Raw genomic sequence first — 19666 nt, 5'->3', positions numbered from 1 at the left:
GCAAATATAAATAGAAAGAACTTGTAATTGTGTTCTAGGGCTCCCTGAATGATCCTTGACTGATATTTAAAGGGAACAAAGACAGAAAAGTAACATTACAAATGAATACATCTTTTTTTTATTTACAACCCTATTTAGTGTCAAAAGAGGTCTTTGCAGGCTCTTTAAACACATGGCTGGCATTTTTAGGTCTTGCGTGGCATCGCAGCACAAAGCGCTTCTCGCCTTCTGCTAGAGATTTTGTGAGAGGGATTTCAGAAGGGGGCCCGAAGCCCCGCCTCTCATTTCCATTAGCTGGCGTGACCATTTATGCTAAACGGTGGCCTGCAATTGGAAATGAGGGGCTTTGGTTGACGCCCTTTCGCCTCCGATCCGGACTGGGTTGCCTGCTTTGCTGCTGTCGCAAAGCACTTTCTTATCTTTATGGGGCCATGTGTTTTTAATTAGAAACACGTGGCCACATAAAGCTAAGAGATCGATGCTTGGTTGATAATACATCCATTCTAAGCAAAACAACTTGGCTTTCTGACTCATGTTTACGTGCTACGGACATTTTAATATGGATTTGATGTTTTTGAAATTCCCCGTGTCCCTGAGCGATAAGGACCTGCACGGCCGTAGCAGGGTTTTTGACTCTGGCTTTTCAGTTCCTGGGAGGTGGTAGTTAAATTATGTGGCAATTACTATCCTACAGTTGTAGAATAAACTCTGTAGAAGACAGATTGTCAGTTCATCTGTAAACGCACACGGATCGAAGTTATTTCGGCAGTAGGGTGCTACAGTCGCCAGGCACATGTCTTGAGTTTGAAATGTTTGCTATTTAATGTGCTTGAAGCATGGCGGATATCTTCATTTTATTGTTGGTACAGTTTGTTAACAAGGACATGCACACCCTGAAGTATGAAGCCTGGCCCCTCTTACGCTGCTCCTAAACTCTAGTGCCAGTCCTTGGCGCAGTGCCCACTCGCTGGCACCCTCTGAGATCAGGTGTCGTGGACGCATCTATGGAAGCGGGCAGTGGTAGGCTTGACGGATGCCCATTCTCCATGGGGATGTGCGGTCCCCACCTCCCAGGGCTCCTCCCTCTTCTTATTTCCATTTTTGGGCTGAGAGGAGTACCACTTCCGGTTTGTTCCTCCATACGGGGCGGCTTCTGCCGGTACGAGAGCCCTTCCATCTTGTCTCTTTCAGAGAGACTTTACCAGGGCCCCGTCGGGCCGCCGGCCTTCCCTTTGCACGGACCTCCATTTTCTTCCTTTCTCCTTGGTTGTGCCCACGATGGATTTCACATTTACAAGTCACGTATGTTAAACACATCTGAGGGATGTAGAGATGGACGTCCAGTGTGCCAGGTGGCCCAGATCGTTGTGGGAGATGACCGTTCCAAAGGAAGAAACGAGTGGGCACCTGTAGTAAGTGATGAGCACCGCGGAGGCTTCCAGACGCGGGCAGTGACATGATGCCACTTAGACCATATGCACGGTGGCAGGCTTTGCCCCTGGCATACATGGTTCTCTGGGTTCTCTAATTCACAGTGACGTGCAGCGGCGCTTACCTCCTTCCTGAATCTGATGCTGTTGCCCGGCAACCCCTGCTGCTACTCCTTGCATTTGCATCGTTGTTTGGCAACCGCTGCAACATGGAGTAGGGCGCAGGTCTGGCCAGCAGCATCTGCTCTGTCCGTGCTTCTCTCTGCTCGCACATTCACTTGTTTGATTTGTATCCACTACATCTAGTAACATACGCTGGCGAAACTGGCCTCTCTAGGAAGGGTGGGCATTCATTTACCATTTAGAGAGAAAGTAACATTTAGGAAGTTTAAAGTACACCTTCAGGTGCTTGCCTCCGGCTCCAGAGCACCCTTAGCATCTGACCTTTCAGTGAGTGCCCTACGGTGGGTTGATGGTTGAACGGATTGCCTTTCATCTTTCAGATCTCGGAGGCACCATCTCGACTGGGCGAAGAATTCGACTGTGAGCTTGTGCATCAAACCTTACCTCCATGGTGAAAGTAAATGGATTGAACCCAGAGACGAAGTGCCAGGGAGCTGCCACAGAACTGTTCTTAGATTGGACCAGAAAGGAATGAGCTCCGGGTTTGGAAAGGTCCGTGGATGATGTGCAGGAAGTAGAACCGAGGCCTCTTGTAGCTAAAGTGGAGCAGGTACCAACTCCCTGTGAATCTGAGCAGGAGGTGTACTGCTGCATTCTGCTGGGGTTAGGGTCCCATAGACTCATGCATTCACTGCAAGGATCTGTGCTTGACTTCATGATCACAGGTTCAGTTCACAGCGGGTCCACTCAGTCTTTCATCCTCTTGAGGTCAATGAAATGAGTACCATCTAGTGGGATAACAGTAAACGTTTGTTTTCTGTTTCTTTCCACACCACCTTGAAACTCCTCGAGGGGAACTTGCGCTCCACAAATACATCCCTTCTCTTCTGTTATTATACACTTGATGGAGATGTCCAAGACATGCACTTGTTCGACAGCCGAGCATGGGCAGCAGTTCGCCGGAGGTCCTTCAGCTGGAAGGAGCAGGTGCGGACTCCCGAGCGGACCTGATCCGGAGGTAGGCCCCATCAGGCTGAACTCCGATGACGCAGGTGTCCGTGGTTTAGGGCCAGGTTTCGTGAATGTTGTCAGGCGGATCTTCGTCCCGACAAGCCGGTGATCCCCAAAGGCGCCTGCCGTCTTCCACGCGGCTTTAAACGTACACAAGCACTGTTGGCTTAGGAGCAGTCACCAAACCCTCGGTTACAGGATCTATAGCTTTCGCATTTGCATATTATTAGCACACATGTAGAACCAATCACGTGTGAGTGGATGGCCTATGTTAACAGATACTGTCCTTGCAGGGCAGCTCGAGGCCTCCTTGCTGCACATCAGAACATCAAGTGGCCTCAGTGTGGCTGTTGTTAAAGGCAAATAGCCTAGTGGGTCTGCTGCCCGCTCTGTGCAGTGAAACTGATCTGTGAGTGGTGCAGCGCAAGTCTCATCTCTGGACCCCCTCTGTGCAGTGAAACTGATCTGTGAGTGGTGCTGCGCAAGTCTCATCTTTGGACCCCCTTTGTGCAGTGAAACTGATCTGTGAGTGGTGCTGCGCAAGTCTCATCTCTGGACCCCCTTTGTGCAGTGAAACTGATCTGTGAGTGGTACTGCGCAAGTCTCATCTCTGGACCCCCTCTGTGCAGTGAAACTGATCTGTGGAGTGGTACTGCGCAAGTCTCATCTCTGGACCCCCTCTGTGCAGTGAAACTGATCTGTGGAGTGGTGCTGCACAAGTCTCATCTCTGGACCCCCTTTGTGCAGTGAAAATGATCTGTGGGGTGGTGCTGCGCAAGTCTCATCTCTGGACCCTTTTGTGCAGTGAAACTGATCTATGAGTGGTGCTGCGCAAGTCTCCTCTCTGGGCCCGTCCTGTGCAGTGAAACTGATCTGTAGAGCATTTAAAATGCAATAGGTCTCGCCTTTCATTAGGTTAAAGCCATTTGCTTTGCTATACAATACCATTAGCAAAGCAAATGGCTTTAACTTAATCAAAGGCGAGACTTATTGCATTTCCAATGCTTGTTATTTTGGCAACCCTACTTTATATTCCTTATCATGAAATGCATTTTCACACTACAGCAGTAAATGTAAAATACAAATGTAAGGAACAGGCAGAGAGGGTCCCAGGGGGTACTGGAACCAGAAAAAAAAACTAAGCCTTGGTAACCTGTTTACAAAGTATGTAAATATGCAAATGATCTTTAAAGACCTGTGAAAAACTCGGGCGTGTCGGAAATAAGACTCCAGACACTGCTTCGCCTATCCCACAGCAGCTCGAGCTGCAGCAGCCCAGGCTGACACACGACGAAGGGAGGCTCGGAGGGGGGGGGGGGGGATATACATTTGAAGCCCTTTTAGCCCTATGAGGGTTGTGCGCCTGGTCAGGGCCGGACTGGGAACCAAAACCGGCCCTGGCAAAGTGCTCGGCCGGCCCCCCTGGGGTTTGGGGGTGTCGTCGAGCTCTTTGCCGGGGCCGGTTTTCGGCCGATTTTGTCACAGGGCCGATTTTGCAGTTAATCTGCAAAAAACGGCCCTGGAACAAAAACGGCCCTCAGGGGCCCAAAACCGGCCCCCACCCGTGCGGCCCACCGGGGGATTGCCCGGTGCCCGCTACGGCCAGTCCGGCCCTGCGCCTGGTTGACCACTAGATGAGTGACAGTCTGGTGCCTTTCCTTAAGGCCCGAGCAGGTTTGCATTGAAGTTGGCTGAATTGTGTGCCATTCGTTCTCTAAGCCCTCTTTACTTTCACTGGCATCAGTAGGGACTGGAAGGAAGGATGCCGCTGGTGTCTCTTAACAGCATGGTATGGACTCAGGGCCTCTTTTTAGAGTTCAACAGATGGGATACCCCCTCACACACATTGCTGATGTCCTGTCGCCATATTACAGCGACACTGTATCCTAGGGCACTTCTGTTACTGAGGACGGGATGCCCTTCATGTTTTGACAGAATATCCCACCTGCCAAACTCTACATAAGACTCACACAGAGTAAGAAGCACAGTGGAAGGGGCCGGACAGGGAACAAAAAAACAGTAAATACTTTTCAGTGCAATCACTTGCTTCTCTAAGTGAGCAAGCCCTTGCTTCACAAGAGCAAGAAATCATATACGTGTCTATGAAAAATCTATGCATAAAAAAAAAAAAAAAGATTGCACGTTGGGGAACTACTTGTGCCTAAGCTGAAGCTGTGACCAACCGATATAGTGTACCCTGCCACAAAAACCCAAGTGGAATCCTACAGCAAGGGAGAATATAGCTATAAATATTGTGTCAGTCCATAATACCAAATAACAGACAATCAAAAGAAGTGTACAGGAAAATAAAATACAATGAGAATGAATATTCGGTCAGGTTGCTGACATCGGTCCATTATATGGCTGAGTGGTGTTGAAATATTCCATATCAGTGCCAATAATAAAAATAAAAGGATGCCATCCAGCCTGGCCTGCTGCTTACATATACTAAGGCATGGGCTGGCTCAGCGTGTCATCGTGGCATGGGTAGTCACTGTCACTCACACTATCAATGACCTGCGCCGGGTGATTCGACGAACACAGGTTTCTTAGAACGCTGACCGTCCGGAGAAGGGACACTATTGCCCTTTGTCATTGAATTCTAAATTCATTAACCTCCTCTTCAAAGTTTGCACATTTTAAAAGTAGACCTGCCACTTCTGGCTCTAACATATATGCATATGGGTGACTTCCATAGATTCATGCTAATCCTGGGGATTTGAGAAGCTGCACTTTTCAGTGGTTTGCACCACTGCTGAAGGTGACCCTGTAGAGTGATATGTACTTCATATTTGGAAGTGCCTCTTCTCCGTAGCTTACACCACCTCCTGGTGAAATCCTCTCACAGGTGTTCTGGTCCTACAGCGTAGCTCTGTCGCAGAAACATCTCCTCTCTTCTCAATGTTCCTGCATGCGATCTCGCGTTCCACAGGGGCCGCTCCCCCATCCCTCTACCTCCCTTCCACCTTCCCCTCTGACCTGCCTTCCTCTGCTCTACACCTCCTGTTGTATCTTTCTCTCTCCCTTTTTCCTCTCCACCTCTCTGCACCTTACTAACTGCCCCCTCCTCTCTCTCCCCTTCCCCTACCGTTTTTAACACCCCCCATTGAACTCTGTGATCCAATCCCTCACACTCTTACCTGTTCTAGCTCTCCCCTGACTGCCCATCCTGTCTCAGCTTTAATGCCAGACCCTGAGCTTCCTCAATCTAAACTTCATCTCCCTCACCTCAGGCGCACCCAACCCATGCCTACCATCTCCAGCACTGATTTCTCTTCTCCCACATCTCGACCCTCCCTTCCCCTCATCACTTCACCATCTTTCCTCATATCACATTTGTAAACCCCTTCTGCAACAGCCGGATAAACCTTCCTTCTAATTGCCCAATCTTTCTGTCTCCCCAGTCCATCCTAACAGAAGCCACTCAAAGCTTCACCCCCTGAAGCCTGATTATGACTCAGTCACTTCTGTCTCCCCTTCCTATCTCTCTCTGCAGCCCACTACCACTAATCACCCCCACCCGCTTCTCTTTCTCCATCAGTGATGTATACTCATAAATGCAATATCAATGAATAAAACCTGACTTAACATACATAACCTAATCTTTGACTCCCACCTAGACCTCTTCATCCCTGAAAGATGGCTCTCCATCTGGCCCCCATAACCCCAAATGAAACCATCCTACCAAGACCACTGGCAGGAGAGCTGTGATTGTCTTCAACAACAACTTACTGACCACCAACTTCCAATGTTTTTCAGATGTAGAATGTAAGGGCCAGATGTACGACCAATTTTAGCAGGAGCAAACGGGTTAGCAACCCGTTTGCGCATGCTAAAATTGGAATGGCCATGTACCAACACAAATTTGCAAGTCGCAAATGATTAGCGACTCGTAAAAAAGTGTTTAGAGACTTACTATTTGGAAGGGGCGTTCCCTTCCAAATAGCGACTCTGTAAGCCATGTATGAATGTTTTTCGACTGCAATGCGGTCGCAAAACATTTGCAAATTACCACCCTCTTCAAGAGAATTGTTATTGAGTCGCAAATGGGAATGGGTCCCCAGGGGATCTCTTCCCCTTTGTGACAGGCTCTGAAAATATTTTTTAAGGGCAGGCAGTGGTCATACGGACCACTGCCTGCCCTTAGAAAATTAAACAAAAACGTTTCATTTAAAAAAAAAAAAAATGCATCCCGTTTTCCTTTAAGGAAAACGGGCTGCATTTAAAAAAATTGCTTTATTTAAAAGCAGTCCCAGACATGGTGGTCTGCTGAGACCAGCAGGCCACCATACTTGGGAGGGCCTGTCATTCCCAATTGGCTCACAAATTGCGAGAGGCTCCTTAATATTAATGAGCCTCGCAATTTGCGACCCCATTGGGAATCGTATACAGTGTTAAGCACACTGTTGTACATTCATAATAGCGTCTCGCAAAATGCGAGTCGCAAAAGACTCGCAATTTGCGTGGCGCTATTTTGCGCATCTTACATCTGGCCCTAAATCTTCACCCGTCTGCTCCTGAGATTTTCCAGTTTATGTATTTTCCTTGCTGCTGATTTTATTTATTTTAGTTTTAGAGCTTCATATAGCACGAACGTGGCATCAGAGCACTTTACAAGGGTTATATATAAAGCGATTACAGGTGAAATAAAACAATAATACAGTAATACATAATATATAACATGAGCAAAATATACAATGGGGAAATGAGAGGGTTTTCAGTGCAGTGCAGAGGTAGTTACAGGAGATAGGCCTAGTCCATGGACTCATAGGTTGGGATGAAACAGATTGTTACAAGGTCAGGATGTGTAATTGGGCGGGAAGATTTGATTTAGGTGGGAGGTTTTAGGTATTTGTTGAGAAGATAAAGTTTGAGGTTATTCCTGAAGTGTAGGGAAGATTGGGTGTCACATAGGTCTTTGGGATGGGCACTCCAAATTCTGGGAGAAGGAAAGGGTGAGGGATTTATTAGCCTTGAATTTCGGTGGAATCAAGAGTAGAGTGTACGAGCTTCGAAGGGGTCTCTTTTAGCCTGTTTTTGATGGTTTGTTGGCGAGGTAGGTTGGTTTTTAGAGTAGATGGCTTTGTGAGTTATGCAAGCTATTTTGAATATGCTTCTCAATTCAATTGGTATCCAATTGAATTTTTTAAGTATGGGTGTGATGTGGTCATAATGATTCTCTCCAGAGAGAAGTCTGGTCGCTGCATTAAGTGTAGACTTCATTAGTAGGAGGTGGATTTGTAGGGTGCGGGTGATCATTGCGTTGTTCAGTTTGGAAAGGACTAGTGATTGTGTTACGGTCTTCAAGGGGGGGGTGAATAGTTTCTCACCTTTAATCCCAGCTCTCTCAGGAAACCTCCATTGAAATCATAAGCACTGAATTGTCCCCCCATTTATGGGGTCCTCAGAGCAGTTTCACAGTCTCATCCTCACAGAATCTTTGCCTTACTTTGGAAAGGCCAGTAGGTACATCTGAGAGAAAAGTAAAATTTGCAGCCTTAAGACAGGCTATTTTGCCAATTCCATTAATTTACTTCAAAAGATTCATGTATTGTCTGCCACAAATTGTAATGATGCTGATACGCTATGTCCTATGCTTTATATGGGGGCGGGGATGCCGGTTCACTTGCAATCGCTACTTTGGAGCCCTTCTTCGCATTCCCGTGCACTGACGGGATCCCTTTCAGATAGTCCAGCTTTTTCATACAGGCCCCTGAGACCTTGATCCCCCCCATGGCCTCTACCTGGACACTGCAAGACAGCCCACCTCCTCAGCTTGACTTTTCAGTCCTGGACTCTGGCTTTGCTCTACCTACATATGTGATGCTGCTCTTTGTAATTCGTGCATCATCTTCAGTATGTTGGGGGCCTACACCGGGGGGTCCTGTTTCTCCTACTGTGTACTCAATAGCCCCTTGCCCCTCCCTCTTAACTCTGGTGGCATTTGTTGCTTTGTATATGCTTTGTTCCAATAAACAGATATTAAAGAAAAAAAAAAGATGAACATAAAGGCAGAAAGCCTAGAAATAAGTAAAAGTTAAAACGTCCTTCACAAACTCTTTTTTACTTTCTTTTAAAGTGAATGATAAGGAAGGATAGGGCAATATACATGTTTAGGCTGCATCATCGAACAGAATGTAAATCGAATACTGTGCCTTTAAGGGCCCTCTGACCTTCAGTGTCCATCATAACCTGCAGGTGCCAGTTTAGCCAGTCCTTTTATTGTGATGTGAGTAACAGGATATAGTTAACCTCAAGTTATGCCTTCCATTGGGGGGGGCGTTGCTTATAATTTCATTGGTGATTCTCCTGTTTGAGAAACAGGATTAAAGCTAAACAAAAATTCCTTCTCTCTCAAGGGATCTCAATGGATAAATTAAACCACAAAGAATACTCCAATAGACCAACAAGTGGTCGTGGGGTTGAGAAACCAGACTGCAAGAAACGGTAATTATCTATGTGTGGATATACCTGGACTCACCAACCGGTGAGGAGGGAAGCAATTCCCTTTTGTTTAGTTACCCTCACGCACCCTAGTGGTGTCATGCTTCATCATCGGGTCACCCCGACGCCTACAAGTCGGGGTGGGCTCAACCACAGTGTTGCGAGCTCTTGTGAAAAGGAAGACCAGGGGGATTAAAGATAAAAACCTCAGACAGACCCCGGTTTCCCTTTATTCATGGGTCTGTCAGGGGAATTAAAATAATTAAAATTCGGGTCAGTGGGAGTATTATGGTCCTATGACCCTATTGCCAACATGTTTCAGTCCTTGGTCGGCCGTAAAGGTCCTGGACTTTCTTCAGGGCAAAGATCACCCACCCTGGGGGGAGAAGAGGAAGGGGAGTCCCTATCCTGTGAATATAATAAGGGCAGAGTAGCTGCTCCTTATGTGGATACTACAGATGTATTAATCTGTCATATTTGGTTCTCCATCCAAGTTGAGGAGAGAAACCGTTACTCTGGGGACCGCTAGGCACGATGGAGTAGCCCCGTAGTCACACCTCCGTCAAGGGTTCTGCCCCGCCTTTACACCTACTTGGTCCGAGTCCCCAGCTTTCGCACTGGATAATCATAAGCACTTAATCGATTCATTAGCTCATCCCTTAAAATCCAGCTATGGAAGAGATAACTGAGATATTGTATTATATCATATAGATTTCTTAGACAAGCGTGCCCTACTTGGGCACCTGTGTTCGCAAACAAAATAAGATAATAATGTCTTGTAAGGGTGTGAACAGCTCTCCAAGATGCAGCTTTGCAGGATTCAGACCTTGGTCTCTGGAGACACACACAATCTGGAAACGGTTAATCTCTGAGAATGTTAAAATCACAGCCGCCCATTTTACAGTAATCCAGATTGTTTCAGTGGATGCTCACAGCAGAACCATTCAAGAGAATGACAAACATGTATTAAACAACTCTGTCCTTCAATACATCTTTTGAAACTGGGATTTCCCTCAAATAGATCTTTTCACAGACAGAGAAAATAAAATATGCCCAAGCTTTGCCTTGTGGTTTTAGCAACCGGGCCCACTGGGGAATACCCTATGAATAGACCGGTCAGGCAAATTTCTCTACGCCTTTCCTCCAATTCCCCTGCTGCTAAGAGTGATAATCACCCTCGCAGGTCAGAATGATTCTCATTGCTCCGGAGTAGCCCCGACAATGGTCGTTCACGGATCTTCTTCACCTCTCAGAGCATCCACTCAAAAGGGTTCCATGCAGGTCGAACCTTCTTCACAAATTCAGAGGCCAGATTTAACACCCCAATCTTCAATCTTTGAACTTGGCAGCTCGGCTCCTGAACTCATACAATATGATCACCTGAACCTATCTGGTAGAGCATGGATTCATTTAAAGGGAAAGAAATCTGCATCTGGTGTGCTCAGAACAGTTGCAATCCTCTCATCTGCCAAGAAGATGCGGTTCTCTATCAGGGAAACTCCATTCATAATCATAAGCACTGAATAGTCCCGCCCACATGTGGAGGTTCCAGAGCAGTTCTTTCAACATCACATTTTCACAGTATCTTTGTCTTACTTTGTACAGGCCAGGAAGTATATGTGACAAAAATGTACACATTTGTAGCCTTAAGGCAAGTTATAGTGCCTATTCAATTGAATTACCTTTAAAAGAATGGAAGAAAATCATGCACTATAAGAGTAATGCTTTAAAGCATCCTTCACAAAGTATTTTTTTTATTATTTTAAAGTAAATTATAGGGAAGGATGAAGTATTTTAGCCTGCCCAGACGGCTGCATTGAATAAATGTGAATAAAACACAGCACCTGTAAGACGTTCTCGACCCCCCCCCCCCTCCCCCAGTATCCAATCATGCCCTGCAGGTGACAGTTTAACTCAGTGCTTTTTTCATCCAATGCTTTCTCTTCCTTGAGGGAGAGGAGAGGGTTGCTTATAACTACAATTGAGATTGCCCTGAGAGAAAATTAGGCTTACAAGGAAGAGGCTATTCCTTTTCCGTCTCAGTGGATCTCCATTGATAATCCTAAACACTGAATAGATTAGCTGACTCATCCCCAGGGAAATCCGAGCAGGAAGAGATAAAAAGGAAGTGTAATTTAGGCAAAAAGATTGCTTATAGAGGCTGCACTCGGATCTGAATCAAGAAAATAATGTCTTATAAAGGTGTAAACTGATCTCCAAGTCACTTTGCAAATTTCGTAAATCAAAATGTTTATAAGCAAAAGCGACAGTAACTGCTGTAACTCTGGTGGAATAGGCCTTAGGTTTCACAAGGTGTTGATGGCTTCCTGGTAACATATGGTTATGCAGGATAAAATGAAAACGTTTGCCTATCCATAAATAGACGAACCTTGTATTGATAAACTTTCTCAGAAATTCTCTATGTGTCTTGGCTATCGGGATGTGGAAACAGCCATTTTGTTGATCTATGGAACATAACCGGTCCCCTGAAGTTTTTGAGGGTAGATTAGATGAAGAACTAACATTCTAAGTGTTTCCTTCCAAATCCACTTGTTTGCATTCTTGGGGTCTAAAATGACTCATTACTTATTTGTCAGTCCTTTATTTTTCAAAATAAAGTATTGGGAATAAATTTCCATTCCCTTCAGGGGAGTGGGAACCTTTTCCACTGCATGGTTTTCGCAAGAGGATGGAGACTTTGTGTTGCAGTCTTTCCTGATGGAAGAGGAATGCTTTCTTCAGTGGAATTGATGGTGGGGGACACTTGAATCCGAGACAATATGCATGTTGTACAATATTCAGAAACCATTTGTCGATGTATATTTTTCTCCACTCTAGTCGATAAGATGTTTTGCTTTGCCTACTGGATTGGGTAATGAGAGAGTGAAGAAAACACTTAGTGATTGCCATTGGTTGTTGGATTAGTGGCTTGGTCCAATAGTTGCTGACCTCTTCTGCTCCTTGACTGACGGCTCGGTGGCTATAGAAATGTCTCTTATATTCTGGCTTCTTTCGCAGACCAATTGCCCTCAGAGAGTGAGTTCAGTTTTCATGCGGACATCTCATCACTAGCATGACAACTGAATAAACTGTACCCTGAAAAAGGGAGGTTTAAAATATGGTCTTGGGCTTCAAGTTTCAGCTCTGTGAGTCTTAACCAGGATAAGCAATTCAGCCCTAGAACGTGGCAGTAGCCATATGTCCAACTTAAAAACCAAACGTTAACTAAAAAATCAAAAGGTACAGGGACATCCCTGTAACCTTTGGTTTTTTTCAGTGAATTTATATTCTTTTGTAATGTTGTTTTATAATGTCCCAGTAACCTTTGCTTTTTTCAGTGAATTTCTAGGTTTTTAAAAAACTAAAATAGTATTTAATTATTATACATTAATGTGAGTAGTTGTGTGGGTGTGTAAGTTGGTCTGTTAGTGGTTGTGTGAGTAGTTTTGTCGGTGTGTGAGTGGCTGTTTGTGTATGAGAGTGTTTGTGTCAATGTATATGTAGGTGTGTGAGTGGATGTGTGGGTCTGTGAGTGGGTGTGTTTGAGCAGCTGCAGCCCGTGCAGGTAAGTGCAGTGGAGCAGAGTGGGGTGGATTTTGACCGACAATGATGAGGTCAAATTAATTAATTATTTATTTTTCCCTCATTGTCTGGCGAAATCCCCCCACTCTGCCCACCACTCTTACCTGCACGGGCCGTGGCTGTGTGTGAGTGGTTTTGTGTATCTATGTGATTTTCTGGATCTCTGAGTGATTGTATTATTGTTTAGGTGTGAGAATAGGTGTGTTAGTGAGTGTGTCTGAGTGAATGTGTGACAGGTTGTATGGGGTAAGTGGGCATGTGAGTAGTTGTGTGAGTTGTAAGTGTATGGTGGGTGAGAAAGTGGCTGTGTGAGTCTGTGAATAAGTGTGTGACTGGCTCCATGGGTGTGAATGTGGGTGTATGAGAGCCTGTGTGGGTCTGCGAGTGGATGTGTGAGTGTTTCTCTGGGTCTGTAAGTGGGTGTGTGAGTGTGTGTGTAAGTGGCTGTGTAGGTCTCTGAGTGGGTGTGTGAGTGGCTGTATGGGTGTGTGAGTTGGTGTCAGTGGTTTTTCTGTATGGGTGTGTGAGTAGGTGTAAGTGGCTGTATATTTATGTATGTGGGTGTGTAGGTGTGTAAGTGTGTGAGTGCCTGTGTGGGTCTGTGGGTGGTTCGCTGGGTCTCTGAGTGGATCTGTGAGTGACTGAATGGGTGTGTGAGTGACTATATAGGTGTGTGAGTGACTGTATTGATGTGTGAGTGGTTGCGTGGATGTGACTGTGAGTATGTGAGTGGGTCTGTGACTGGGTGTATGTGTTTTTGTAATTGGGATCTGGATCTGCCATGAATTCACAGGGGGTTGTGCTGAGCACTGTGGTGGATCCATGATAGTTACAGAGGGGAAACGCCTTTTTGCGAACCCCCTCCCCCTTTTATCGTCCCTGCTTGATGAATCACCCCCAAACTGTCCAGAAAGCACCTGAACTGCCTGGCAAACTCCTGTGTGTCCTGACATTTTGGAAAGTGAGACATGGTGGAAAGGCTTTCACCGTGAGGTCAGCAGCAATATGGAGCATGTTACCAGACCCCCTGAAAGCCAGAAAGCACCTTCTTCAGTTTAGGAAAGCACTTAAAACCTGGCTATTTCCCAAATAAATGATCTACACTAAAAGACGGCCATGTCTTGTTTGAATAGCTAGCTTTTCGTCAGGATACCTTTCAGGTGAAAGATGCGCCTTACAGATTTCTAATAATTATAATAACAACTAATTTTGAACATTTTGTGAAGATTTGTCAAACTGTGCCAAAGTTATTAGCTATGGAAACTAGGTACTAACTATACCTGCATACTCACATAAATATCACTTAGACGTTCCACTTCTTGTAAATTACCTCATGTTGCCAACAGGAGGGCATTACCAACATGTCCATCTCAACCTCAGGTTTCACAACACTTGTTTCAAACATCCTGCTTGGATTGGCACTGTGCTAATTAATCTGGTCATACAGTACATGCATTTAACAATAATGAGGATGAATTCTAATTTAATAATGAATATTGATGAGTTTTACATTTTTGTATTAAAAAATGCTTTTATGAATCAATAAACTATTGGAGAAACATCCATTGCAATTATGTAATTTTAGAATTCCACTGGAAGGCTGAACTGCCAAATACACATCATGATTTTAAAAACTAACTTGCATAAAAAATTTAAATTCAAGGACATTTTCCTCATAGAACTGTGAACCAGTAAGGCTCTTTACAGGCATATTTATAAGTTGGTAAGTTCAAAAGCTAAGTACACCACTATGCACTGCAATGATTAAGGATGTTTTCTGTGTGCTTAAGAAATAAAGGCAAGTAAGGACACTTGTGTACTGGGATCAAGGCTGTCTGGAATTGTAAATGCACTGGCCTTTCTTATGCAGCCCTTGCAAGTTTCCCAGGTGCATGCTTGATGAAAAGCTTCAGTACAGGTGCTTTCCTTGAATTCTAGGGCCTATGCTCAAGTTTATTCTACTATGAAACCAGGACTACCAGCCCCAGAATTAAAAAAAAATAACTTGGACTGAAACTAACCATCACTCATGGATGGACCTGGGAAATTTGTCAGCTGTTCGTATGAAGTACCTTGCACAAATGAAATAGACTGTAGCACCCTATCTCCTTGAGCGCCCTCTTCTTTTTCTTGAGGAAAACTTTGGAACTTGACATATTTCATGTTGTGCCCTGGTAGTGACCATTAATGTGACCTGCCCTTTTACACTCTGTGCCTCTCTATGCCCGTATTCACCTTTCTGCCACTCTGCCCAGTCTCTTTACCTATGTCGAGGTCCCTCTTCCTGTCTGTCAATCCTCACGCTTTTATAGACACAGACACACACACACAAACACACACCCACAGCCTGGTTGCCTCTCTCCCTCACTTCTTCCCTCTGCCGGTCTGTCCGCCCTCATTCTCCCTCTCTCTGTATCCCCCTCTGTGGACGTCAATTCACCAAAATGCCTGGGGTAGCGGAAGCGACATCATTTGCCATTTGACCTTCACTTTCACTCACACTCATGCGTGCAAACACACATACACACTGTCTCTCACATACACACACTCTCACTCATGAGCATGCCCATGCACATTACGTTTAAAAGCACTTTTTACTCAGCTCAGATGCCACGGAGGGTCATATTCCAGCTAACTGTATTCCAATTTTTATTGCACAATAATATATTAATTTTTCACTATTAGTGTAATAAAAATTCACAGAAAGCAAAGAAAGCGGAGCCCCAAATGACATCCATTAGGGCAACCTGCCCCTGGGGTCCCGGCACTGATTTGCCACCTCTGAGGCCAAGGATCACAAAAGCAGTAACAGGGGTCACAAGGGGCAAGCCGGGGGTCGCAGGTGCGACCCCTAAAAGAAGTGTATGCTTTGTGCACCTCTCTCTGTCTCTCCATTTCTCTCAGCCTAAGTTGTCCATGCTCCTGCCTCCTTTTCATTTCTAATCATGCGTTTTTTTTTTTATCTCCACAGAGTGATGTCACACTTACTGCATATGTTTCAAGTTCTCTCCTCGAAAATGCACCCGAGAGCTCGGTGAGTAGCCGTGCCCCCCTTCTCTCAACTGGCTGATGCACAGTGTCCGAGGAGTATAGACATACAGCACCCCGGTGTATTCCAGGAGGGTTTTCGGGAATGCACCTAACTGTACCCCAGTGTGCACATCAGCTGAGCTCAGAACCCTACTATGCCCCAAAACATAAAGTTCTTCTGAAGATTAAGTTCAGGTGCTCAGTACCGGAAAGTACCTGTCCATTTAAAGCACTGAGTGCTTCTCTTTGCATTGCAGTAAAGTGTACTGCTATTTGGAGCTGGCAAATCTCACCACGGATCTGGTGGTTTGTAACCAGTCTTTATGAATAATACAAGTTGATTAAAAGTAGTAACAAGCATTTGCCAAGCCAATAAATCTGTACATGGCAAGAAGGTATAATGGTTCATTTTACATTTTTATCTTTGTTGCAAGTATATAGCATAGAAACAAAAATACAAAAAAAGGAATCATTATATCACCTAATTGTGGTAGCCATATGTTTACAATATAAATAAATAAACCATTCCCTATCATTTAATAGAACAGGATCGGTTCCTTGTGGCAGGCAGATGTACTTAAAACAGGTATAAATCAATTCTATTTTTATTGCACAATATTATTATTTGCACAATGAAAATATATGATTGCATTTGAATTACTCTCTTCTGAAAAAATATAAATGCTCAAGAATAATATTTTAATTTAAAAAAGGGATACAATGGAATAGAAAAGCATTGGAAAAGTGAAGTGTTGGCCAACCAGCTCTGGCCCTGAAACTATCTGGCAAAATGTGGCCACTCACAGTGCAAGAGAGTCAGTGGATGAAGTGGGCTGACCCACTGCATGAAGCTGTATGCTGGCCTAGGCGGATCAAAATGTGAGTGACAGTGGAACAGACCAATGTTTGAAGAGCAATAACCCAAACCTCTCTATGAATATATTTATTTATTTATTTATGTTTTTTTTTGATTACATGATGCTGGCAGCCCAGCTAAATTTGTCTCTTGGCCAGACCTTGAAAAAAGGCGATTTGTCCATGAAAGTGGAACCTGCATTCACAAAAAGCATAGTGAACTGGGCCAAGTGTATGAAAGATAAACACAGGGCCTCTAAAAACGCTGTTGCTCTGGCATAGACCGCACTGGCATGCAGCAGGTAGGTAAGGAGTGGGGTGGAGATGGTGGGTATACAGTTGTTTCCAACGTAGGTCCAAATACAGGAAATATTTTCAAGATTTTTACAGGCTGTGCAAAGAGTTTGCATTCAGATGTATTTTGTGTGCTCAGCTGTTCATTTTTCTGAGGTCGATAAAATGAGTACCGTTGAGTTGGGTAACAATAAACATCTGTCATGCAGCACCAAGATACCCTTGGGTGAATGTGCACTTTCAAAATAGACGTTATGTTATATGTGTGTAAATGTATCTTAAATGAGTATCCTGAACATCTGGACTACAGCTGACCCTCCTGCACCCACGTTGGACACCGAGCTCCTGAGCTCTATATAATCACGTGGTTTCTGTTGCTATTTCTCACCCTAATTGAGGGTCGGTTTGGCATATCTACTGATTTTAGCTAAGTAGTGGCTCTGAACAGGGGCGTAGCTTGGTCAGTAAGATGGGGGGGTGGTAAGCTTCAGGTTTTCCGACAATCACGCTGCCATATAATGTTTAAATACATTATACAACAAGCAGAGGTCACGAAAGGGGCCTAAGGGGCCGTGGAAAGGGAGCGGATTGCGGATTAATAGGAGTACTAAGGGAGAAAACACTGTATTTTGTAAAATAACCAATATTTTGGAGGACTCTCAAAAGAGCGTTTTGTCTGTGAATGTAAAAATTCCTGCTGAAATCCGACTGACAACCCAATACCTGACTGAAAGCATCTGTACCTAACTATTAATTTTTGTTAGGGGTGTCTAACACCCTGAACACCCATCCCCACGAGCTATGTCCCTGGCTCTGAAGAGTCCACCCCAACCCCCGAGGCTAGTCCCTAGCTCAGAAGAGGCCCCTAGCTACACTGTGTGTGTGCGCATGCGCGAGTGCCTGTGCGCATGCGCGAGTGCCTGTGCGCACACATGAATATTTGTGCGCTGTGTGTTTGTGCCTGAGTGTGCAAGGAATTCTGCAGGTGTGCTATCCCGGGGCCCCGTGTGCGCGTGCATGCACGTGTGTGCAAGGAGCCCTGCAGATTGTTGCATTGTCGCACGTGGTGGTTGCCTGCTGATGTCCCACAATAGATGGCAGTAGGTTCAGTCAACACCACCCTAATTTTCCACTACCTACCTTTCAATAAGATTTTCAGCTAGGGTCTTGTTACCTGTAGAGATGCAAGAATTCCTTTGCATGGATAATTAAAACTTGAGAACAAGTCGGCATTCAAATCCTCATTGCTTCTTTCTCCCAATTGATTTTGCAGCCAGTTGTCAATAGTGCCCTGGTATACTTGCGCATTGTGATGGACACTATGGAGAAGCCCCTCGAGTTGGCCATGACGAGTTATGCCTTTACCTTGGCGAACGACACAGAAACTTCAAATCGCCTCATGGAGAAGCTGAAACCCTTTGAGATCTCTGGCGGTTTGTTATGGGCCAAGGGGTCTTGTGGGATGGGGTCCCCCAGGAGTACACAGTGGTGGTCATCTTTGCTCAGTGTTTGTCAAAACAGCTTTGAAGCTTAGGAGAGGTGGCAGCTCGGGTTCTGCGTTTCTCACCACAGAGCCCTCAGATGTGGGCGTCAGGTGTTGCTTCATGTGGGTGCTCCCCCAGAGACAGAGGCCGCCAAGGGCAATGCTGCCCATTCTTGTTATATTTGCAAGGCGGTGCCCAGCCAGGAGTAGCTCCTGAGGGATCCCTACTCAGATTCATCCTTCGGAGTGTTTGGGGTTCCCTTCAGGGCAGGCGTGAGTCCTTTCATGGAGCAGGTGGTAAGTCTTGAAGGCGGGAGAGGATCTCAGTGCTTGACATGGCTGCTGGAAAAACATTTGAGGAACACTTCAGCAATAGGTCTAAAGTTCCATGTTTAGTCCCTTTTAGCATTGAGCTGGTGATTGTGGTTGCAAGCAGTGATGTTTACAAGGCAGAGATCTCTAGAGTGAAGCTTCCCCCAGACAAGGTTCTTCCAACAAATCATGACATCTAGAGTCATTGTCTGCACATCAGAAAATTCTCTGTAACAAATTTAAAGTCTGCCTCTGGGTACAGTGCTGACAATTGGATAAGACAAACAGTGGGCAAGCTTTTCAGTAGTATGCCTACCACACCTAAAGATTTTTAGCAGATTTGATTGACAGCTAGCAGTCAGTGGAGAAAAGAAGGGATTGTAGATAAGAGCTTGTGCTGACCTCCGGCAGAAGATAATCTTTCTGTAGCTAAGGGATAAGCTATTGCCTAGTTAGCTGGCTGATGTCCGAAAAGGGAAAAACACACTAAAGAAGCAGTTTGAAAGTACATTTAACTGACACTCATGTTTGAGATGGTTGTCAGCGTGTTACTGGTGATGCATCAGTGGGTGGAAAATGGCCTAAGAATGAGATCTAGTTGTCCCAGGGCTAGAGGTCCTCTCTGCCACCAAGTAGTCTATGCAGATGAGGAAGTTAGGGGTCATTTAAGTGGTTGGATTGGCAGCTTGGAAGTGCTCAGACTTTGTCTTTCTTTTCCAGGTGATGGACTGTTTCTGAATAACCCCAACGATCAGTCATCCGGTGGCACCCTATTCTTCCCATGGAACTGCAATTCTGTGACCAACTTGCAGACTGCCTACTATGCATTATGCCTGCTCCGCTCTGGTGGAGACTCGGCTAAATTGCTTCAGATAATGCGCTACTTGGGGAAACAGATGAACAGTCATGGTGGATTTTGCTCTTCCCAGGTAAAAATCAATTAACGTAACCTCATAAACGGTTCTCTAGCTCTTGCAGGTTGTGACAAGCAGGTAAGGAAGCTTGGACCTGGATGGAAACTGCAAAGACAGCCTATAAATTGTTTGCAATACTGAAATGCTATGTGATCATGTAGTTGCAAATCAAGTAATGCAGGCGAACC

General features: G+C 45.2%; 1 protein-coding gene and 1 long non-coding RNA gene across 3 annotated transcripts in view; one reads left to right on the top strand and one right to left on the bottom strand.

The window, feature by feature from the left end:
- LOC146812896 (uncharacterized) overlaps positions 1 to 19666 on the bottom strand; it is a 395123-nt gene that overhangs the window by 173876 nt on the left and 201581 nt on the right. The gene's annotated exons all lie outside the window — the stretch shown is intronic.
- Positions 1 to 19666, top strand: part of LOC146812897 (ovostatin-like) — a 433862-nt gene that overhangs the window by 329101 nt on the left and 85095 nt on the right. For both annotated transcript variants that reach the window (XM_085619963.1, XM_085619962.1), the window contains exons 27-29: positions 15562 to 15624; positions 18043 to 18202; positions 19285 to 19493. In XM_085619963.1, coding sequence (XP_085476089.1) covers positions 15562 to 15624; positions 18043 to 18202; positions 19285 to 19493 — 432 coding nt within the window. The remainder of the gene's footprint in view (positions 1 to 15561; positions 15625 to 18042; positions 18203 to 19284; positions 19494 to 19666) is intronic.

This window comes from Triturus cristatus, chromosome 7 (assembly GCF_964204655.1).
Source record: "Triturus cristatus chromosome 7, aTriCri1.1, whole genome shotgun sequence".
NCBI lineage: Eukaryota > Metazoa > Chordata > Amphibia > Caudata > Salamandridae > Triturus > Triturus cristatus.
The sequence above is the reverse complement of the archived record's forward strand: the minus strand, read 5'-3'. Positions and strand labels throughout refer to the sequence as shown.